Source organism: Capsaspora owczarzaki (genome assembly GCF_000151315.2).
Source record: "Capsaspora owczarzaki ATCC 30864 unplaced genomic scaffold supercont2.48, whole genome shotgun sequence".
Classification (NCBI taxonomy): Eukaryota; class Filasterea; order Ministeriida; family Capsasporidae; genus Capsaspora; species Capsaspora owczarzaki.
Window position 1 is genome coordinate 1 of NW_011887339.1, and position 7,788 is coordinate 7,788.

The 7,788-nt window shown below is 51.3% G+C and overlaps 2 protein-coding genes across 2 annotated transcripts; both read right to left on the minus strand.

Annotated features, from left to right (window-relative positions):
• Nucleotides 1-202: 202 nt before the first annotated feature.
• On the minus strand, nucleotides 203-1,052 carry CAOG_08344 (hypothetical protein; the record flags this gene model as incomplete). Its single annotated transcript, XM_004340836.1, has 3 exons — nucleotides 203-224; nucleotides 332-684; nucleotides 756-1,052. 3 exons carry the CDS (start codon nucleotides 1,050-1,052, stop codon nucleotides 203-205), a joined length of 672 nt encoding a protein of 223 aa, XP_004340884.1.
• Nucleotides 1,053-5,433: 4,381 nt separating this feature from the next.
• Nucleotides 5,434-6,451, minus strand: CAOG_08345 (hypothetical protein; the record flags this gene model as incomplete). Its single annotated transcript, XM_004340837.1, has 6 exons — nucleotides 5,434-5,664; nucleotides 5,761-5,814; nucleotides 5,887-5,938; nucleotides 6,011-6,068; nucleotides 6,204-6,307; nucleotides 6,423-6,451. Coding segments are annotated over 6 exons (508 nt in total), but the record flags the coding sequence as incomplete, so codon positions are not given.
• Between the last annotated feature and the right edge of the window lie 1,337 nt (nucleotides 6,452-7,788).

Here is a 7,788-nt window from a genome sequence, read left to right on the forward strand (position 1 = left end):
TGAGGGAGTTTCGCTGGCAACGAAAGTCGTTGTGGAAGGCTCCTCTGCAACGGTTGAACTTTGAGAATCTGTGGAAGAAGAAGTCACCATTTCTGAACAAAAGCACATCCAAAGAAGACAAATTTCCCCTCGTGAGCATGACGAAAAAGCACCCGCGAGAAGCAGATTCGCCAAAACTCCATCAACAACGTCGCACCACAACCTACCCTGATCGCAAAGCGGGCCTTCGAAACCAGCCTCGCAGGAGCCAGCGACACAAGAGCCATCCAGACTGGTCTCGTCACAAGTGCCATGAACACAAGTGCATGTCATGCTGCAATCCGAGCCGTACGTGCCGCTGTCGCAAGCACACGCGCCAGTCTCCGACACACACGAGCCGCTGCCACTGCAAGTGATGGCGGGCGAGCACGAAATGTTGCAAAAAGGTCCATAGTGATCGCTCGTACACGCAATCTGAATGTTGTAGCTAATGGTGCTGGTCCAGGTGGTGGTTGAAGCTGCTCCGGCTGTGGGTGACGGAGCAATGGATTGCGGCATGGCCGAAGGGGTCGCGCTGCCGCCAAACTCGTCGGTTTGGCCCCACACCATCACCGAGTTTTCACGGTGGAGGAAGGCGACCAGCTGGTCTGGTGCCAGCACGGCGTCAGCAACGCGGTATACGTAAACATCGAAATTGTACGGCGTCTGCGGAAAAGGTGAGCGTGAGTATGATGACATTTGGGCACAACAGTCACACGCGGTCCTCTCCAACTTACAAGCACAGCGCTCGGATTGCTGTAAACAACGGAAGGCGGAGAGATGGAGCCGGTCTCAGGGACCGTGAACACGGGGGTTGTGGTGGTTTGGGCGCAATCGGAAGGATTGACTGTAGCGTCGCGAATGCACACTGTTGCATAAAACTGCGTCGTGTTGACGACAAGCGCGGACGGATCCGAAGGGACCAGGCCCAGGTTGTAGAGCATCAGAGTCTGAGACGACTGAGCGGTAGCGTGTTGGCAGCACAGCGCCGCCAGCAAGAGTAGCACGACCAGACCCGACCTAGTCCTCGACATGATGCGGTTGACTCCAGGTCGGCTCGTTGTTTGCCTCGTGTGCTTTTGAGCTTGACGATGAATTGATTGAGGATTGATTGAGGATGAGTGCGGTTTCTCTAACTTCAAAAGTAGCTCCTATGCGCTGACAAGAGCGATAGGCAGATCAATCCGCACAATTAAGTCAGTACATCACCAGTTGCATTCGGTTCAACCATAGCTGCACAGTGTCCGTGGCGACATGCCGGGTGATGCAGATTCCAGTAGAATGTCCCCCCAATTCCTCCATTCCTCAGTTCCAACCTTGGACATCCAACTCCCAGCGTCAATGCACATTCATTGAATGGACTGGATTGTTCATTCCTCATACATTGGAGTCAAAGTTCAGTCAAAGCAAGAAAAAAAAAGAGAGCAAAAAGTAAGAATGAAAAGTAAGAAAAAAAAACTCGAAACAAGTGCGTCAAAAGTCGGAATGAAAAAAAAAAAAAAAAAAAAAAAAACCCATCCTCAAAATTCAGCCACGCGTGAGCGGTATTGAATGAGCATTGGAGAGAAGGAGAGAGACAGGGGAGTCCCTTGGGGAGTTGAAACAACGGATGAAATGATGATGAAGAAGAAGAGGGAAGATGGAAGATGATTGTGAGCGGTGTTTGGGGGGTGTGGGGGTGGGCGGGAAGAGCGAGAGAGAGATGGAAAGAGCGGGAAAAGAAGGGCAGAGAAGAGAGAACGATCGACAGCGATGCTCTCTCATTGAGAAAGGAGAATGAGAGTCAAGTGAGACTTGGGAAGAGTGAAACAGTGGCAGAGACACCAGAAGGAAGGAGCAAAAGGAAGGGGCGGGAGAATGAGGAAACGGGTCAAACAATGTGAGACAGCGACCGACGCGGTGATGTGCGCTGGCGCAAAGCGACAACCCCCCCCCCGAGAATGTTAAGCACACTCCTATAATGCAACATGAGAATGCGATTTTGTGAGTGTGTGGGCAAGTGTGGGTAAGTGTGGGAGATGGAGTGACACACTGCAGAGCGTGCGGTTTTGGTGGGGATTCAGCCCACAGACCACAGACATGACCCTTCCTCAGTCTTTTTCATCCCAGCATTGGCATCGACGGACTCCCACTGCCAACAATATAGTAGATCAACAATTAAGAAGGGAGTATTCACAGACTGGACACGCATGGATGAGTGGTTTCGATCGCCTTTGTTCTCCACCACCACCACCCTTGTATGCCGCAGGAATGAAACCAAATAAAAAAAATAAAAAAATAATGAAACAAGCCTATCGAGTGGAGGCAACGAACAGAGCCCCCTCTCTCATGCTGGTCATCGGAGAGCAGAGCAACAGTGATAAAAGTCGAAGAGGAAGCGACTGGCAAGAAGGGAGCGCCAGAGCGAAGCAAGCAAGCGAGAAGAGACGAGAAAGAGTTGAATAAATACAATGATAAAAAAATAAAATAAATACAAACTCACTTGAAACAACGGTGGAAAGAGGAGACTGAGCAGCTCACTAGGAAAAATGACCTATACTAACAGATTTGGATAGGATTTTTCCCCAGCCTCGCCGCGTTGGAAATAGAAACTAGAATGTATGTGGAGTATTCTAAAATTGAAACGGAGGCGAACGGACGCCGGGGAGTGGAGATGGGGCGGAGGGAAGGTCAGAGACTGGAATCGCTGGCGGGCTTCGCTCGGGTGCCCTGCCCGACCTGAGCTGTTTCTGGCGGAAATTCCAAAAGGGTATCCTTATAATATCGTGTAAACTCGATTGCGCTTGAAAAAACGGCGCTCCGAGCACTTGGCGTGGCCTGAAGCCCAAACAAGCGATTTGCCCTGACGAGTAGACACGAGCCATCACCTCGCGGATGGTATTTTCGGATTTCCCATGCAAATTTAATGTGGGTTACAATGGTTCGTCGGTCATAAAAGTCTCGAATGGAAGTCACCAGGCTAAAACTCGAATTTTTTCGAACTTGGAAAAAATTTCCTTCCAACCCACCCCATTTCGACAAAGCATGTACAAACCTCCACTTTCGGCTGTACTTTGTGTTTTTACAATGTCGGCAATATACTGATAGTGGTGAAGCGGGATAAAGTCGACGGGAAGATGGTCATTTGCGACCCCTCCAAATCGGTGTTTTTGAGGGGTGGTTTGCACTTCACCCATACAGGAGGATATAATCGACGGTCTGATGATGGGAAATCATCTAACCCATCTCCAATATGCTGGAAAGCGTGCCGGTGAAAAAATAATTATGATTGGAGCCGAGATCGGCACAGTCGGCTTTTGGGGCCAGGTTGGCATATTTTGGCCAAAACTGCTGCAAAGCTGTCCGAACACCTGGAATTTGCTATTTCCTCACTATGCAACTGTGCTCGTGTGGTGGGAGGAGGATTTTAGGGTGTACATGGCGTGAACGGCGAGCTGTCAGGGTTTCGGTGTCGTTTCGGCCGGGTCGCATTTGAACTCGTATCTCCAACTCATCTTGTTGTTACATCTCCCTCTTCTGGAATACGGTTTTCCACACGAAATTCCATGTCTGGAGGCCTTGGATGGTGGTAAAAACGAGCTCAATATCGCTGGGCGGGTTTGCCGCGATTTCAGGTGAACAAAAGGCGTTCCTGGGTTTCTGACCGAAAGCGAGGTCTCCCGGCCGTCCTAGAGCTTCAGCAGTATATTCATGCATACCAAACGTCGGAAACATGGTTGAAAGCGGATGGCATCGAGGCTACGACCCCAGAAGCACATCATGGTCGTTTTGTTGAATTCTCGTCCAGGCCATGAATACGCCCTTTCTGCGGCTCCTCACCTGGTTCCATCGCCGCCCGCAGGCGATTCAAGTGTGCGCTGGTTCCATATAGCTGTGGCTTGAATGGCGCAACCTCTAGTGGACCCTGAGTACGGAAATTGGTTCACAGTCAAATCGTGGCACTTTGCCAACAGGTAACAGAACACAGCGTTTCGGAGCCCTGAAGGCCCTTACATCCGCTTTATCACCAGATTCCAAGTTTTAATGTTGTCTTACGCCAAAATATAGCATGCTATGACATGATCTTTGACCAGTTGGGTGATTCGGGCCTCCGAGCCCGTTTGGGCGGAAAATCCACCGAATATCGGAGCGCATGGCCTCTGAGGACCTTCCATGGCGATTCCTCTGCTGGAGCAAGTAGTTCTATGTTCGTAACACCTGTGGCTAGCGCGGCGCCGCGATCCCGTTGGTCTAGATGGAGAAGCGCGCGTGAGACGCCGCTGGAGCACCGATTTGAGCTGGATTCCATACACTGCCCACTTTCGGGGCCACCATCGTAGATTGTTCACTCTCGCTCGGGATTCCTGGTTTAATATGTGTTGTACTCTGTTTGCCAAAGTTTCAAAGGATTGACAGTCTTGTATCGTGAGATCGTTGGGTTGGCAGCACTTTGCGCCGGTTCCGGACGACGGCCTCCCACCGAGTCCCTTGACCTACCACCTGCCCTTCCTTTGCGCTTTCTAGCAGCTGACTGGGTTTTATCTTTGATTTATGACGCTGGTAGGTAAAGTAGGCCGTGTATTACGAAATCGCCACCAGCTGGCTGATTTTCAGGGGGTGGTTGGCTCTGTGTTGGACAGTATCTATACCGCTCTTACTTTTCCAATTGTTAGTCATCTCAATGTTTTGCTCAAATCCAAAGTTTGAGCCCAAAATCTCACTCCTGCTGCTCAAGCCAGGCCTCCCAAAGACGTGGTGTCGCGAACATCACGTCCTTGAATCCCGAAAATTTTGCTTAAAATTACTTCTATTGTATATGTGTGATTGTTTTCTGCAGTTGTGGTGAATCCAAGTAGACCCCATGTCGAGAGCCGGGTCGACTTTCGGCCAATGTGAATTCAGCAAAATCTGCATAATTGGGGGAATCCGGCACTTCCATGTTTTTATTGGTCCAAACATGTTCATTAGTGTCTATAAACATAGTCACATCGAAAAAGCGCCGAAAAGTGGGGTGGAGGGGGGACTTGAGGTCGAGGTCGAACGTAATGCAAATGACTGGGGCAAAAATCCCCAAAAATGACCACCATGCCCAACCTACTTTCCATCGATATTTTTACATTGTTAGATAGAACAAACTTTGGCTGATCCGAATCTTGAAAAATCGGCTCGCAAGGTCCAAACCCCGAAGTGCAGTAAAGGCGCAAAGTTCGCTTTTTGCCTCGGTTCGGTTCTGGGGAAAAAATTCTACGTCTCTCTACTCAGTCCTACCGTCCCGCCAGTTAGTACATTCGACTCGATCTGGTACTGACTACACGTTTCTGGTGGTGCGAAGGCGCGCGGACGCAATGGACCCCAATGGCGGCATTGGGTGGTCGGGGGCCTGGCCTGGCCGTACTATTGGTGCCCCGCCCTTTCTACGTTGTATGCTACTAGTGCTAAGTATGAACTATCTATTGCTACAGTAGGAACGGTGCAGCTCGCTCGGGAGGCCCGCTATCGGGCTCCGAAGATTGACGCATTTGGGCTTTTGGGCCCGCCGCCTCGCCGCTGCCGGCCCGGTACCCGCGGCTCCACACTACAGTGATGTTGTACAAGTGTGTTGTGCATGAAAACAGTGCCAGGCGGCCGATCGGCGGACCTTTGGGGTGGAGGCACCCAGCGTCGGTGCTACCAACCCAAAGTCACACCAACCAGTCGACCATGACATGTCTTCCCGCCCCAGTGACACTTGCACAACATATTATAGCATGTTGCCACACGTACCAAGCAGGCAGTCCGCGGCAGGGCTCGAGGGGACCACGAAAGGCCGCTGGGGCACTGGAGTTCCTTGGAGTCTTGGCAGAGCCGGCTTCCCATTGACTTACCTTGGGGTGGGAACTGGTGACTTACCTGAAGGTGGCTCTGTTTCTTGATGATAGCATCGGTGGAGGGTCGCGGACGCCTATGGAACCATCACCAACATGTGGGGAAGAAAGTGAGAAAAAAAGTCATTGTTTCGTTCAGCACAGCGTACAGTCTAGGCCAGCAGGGTCGTGTGCGGCGCGGCGCGGCGCGGCGCGGGTGCAGGTCGACTACGGGGCATCATTGCAGTGTGAGTGGGGCGGCTCGTGCAGCGTGCAATCACAGGGCAGGGCACAAGTTGGGGAATGGAAAAAAAAAAAGAAAAAAAAAAGACACGATCGCTTGTTTCAAACTGCCGGTTTTACCTTGGTCAAGTTCCTGATGCCAGTGTTCGTGCCAGGTCGTCGCCGCATTGGATGCAGATAGAGTTGACAGATGTACACACGTGGCCAAAGAGGCACGGTCGCATCTGCAAGGACGAGGCGAGTACACGCAAGTGAATGGCCGAAACAAGAAAGCCGTTGAAACACGGTTGAAACACGCGCCACATCGAGCCTCCACGACGCCCTCACGATGCTTCTCACTGTCTGTGTGCGGTTCTACATATTCCATGCGATAAGTGGACGAGTTTCCGTCAAATACCCGGGCCGGGAGCGTCAAGGAGGAGGGGGTGGTGGTTGAAGAGTGAAGTCCCCAAATTTGGTCGCCATTTATCCCTTCCCTCCCTGGCTTCTGGTCGACTTTTCTCGGTTTTTACTTTGTCCATGTGTAGAGTTTACACCCTATCGTGCACTGAATTTGGAAGCGGGGCGATGAGGCGCGGGGAAGAGCCTCAATAGCGACGCACAGGACTGGAAAATTTGAACTTTGTAATTTTTCGCGCCATGTCGCTTTGTCGACTTTTCCCCGCCTGACAAGGTCTGTTTGCACCGGGTTGTTGGTGGTTATTGGTGACGCTAATATATGCCCATTAATTGCCCAAAGGTTGGGCGGAGCCGGAATGAGTGACAGCCTCAAACAGAAGGTCTTGTTCAAATTATAATCGGCCAGACGACCTTACTTCTTTGACATGTTTTTTAGTAAATTTACTTGTTTGAGTTGCCTATCCACCCTGCATCTTGATTCCAAATATCTTCAATGATGTCAAACATTGCAATAATACCTGAAAGGCGGCGATATTGGGTCTAGACATGTCTTGCAGCGGCCATTTCCGCCTCTTGTCGCTCGTGTCGAGGTGGCGACTGATTCTGCCTTCCTTCACCCCTTGATGTCATTAAAACCAAGCACGAAATTATTTTTCTCGTCCGGAAACAGCTCAATGAAGAGGCACGCGCATCTCAAAGACGCGGAGGGTCGTGCTTGAAGATGGGTGCTCGCAAAATCGACCGGTCGGCTCCAGCCAGGCCGTTTAAGGCGCTTTACTTCTACTCTTCCAGTGGCACATTGCCAGATGATTATTGAACTCCTTTTGCCTTGAAAGGACATGTTGGATGCATCCAAATCCAGGTGGCACTCACTTTGCTCGTCGACCAATTTGGGCGAGTCCGCTCTGGTCGGTCCGACAATGCCCCGGTGTTCTCCCAGCAAGTGGCATAGCTTAGAGTGTCATATGATCTCTGGGGTAATCGTGGCAGGCACGGAGTCGCGAGAGGATGGAAATCCTCGAAGTGGCTACACCTGCGGCTGCGGCAGCTGCGGACAGGACGTTTTCAATCGTTTTCTCCGGAAAGACCGGATCGAAGCACATCTATTGACACGCACTCACATTAGAGAAACACGGTCCGTATGCTGGGCATGCTGCAGCGCGCCGGCAGCACCAAGAACCGCGCCTCGTGTCAAGATTCGCATCGACACAAGAAGCTATCTCGGCAAGTTTCTGTTTGGGTACCGTCTCACGAATGCTCCTCCGGATGCCTTCACGGACTGGGCGTGCGTCGAGCTGCTGCACCG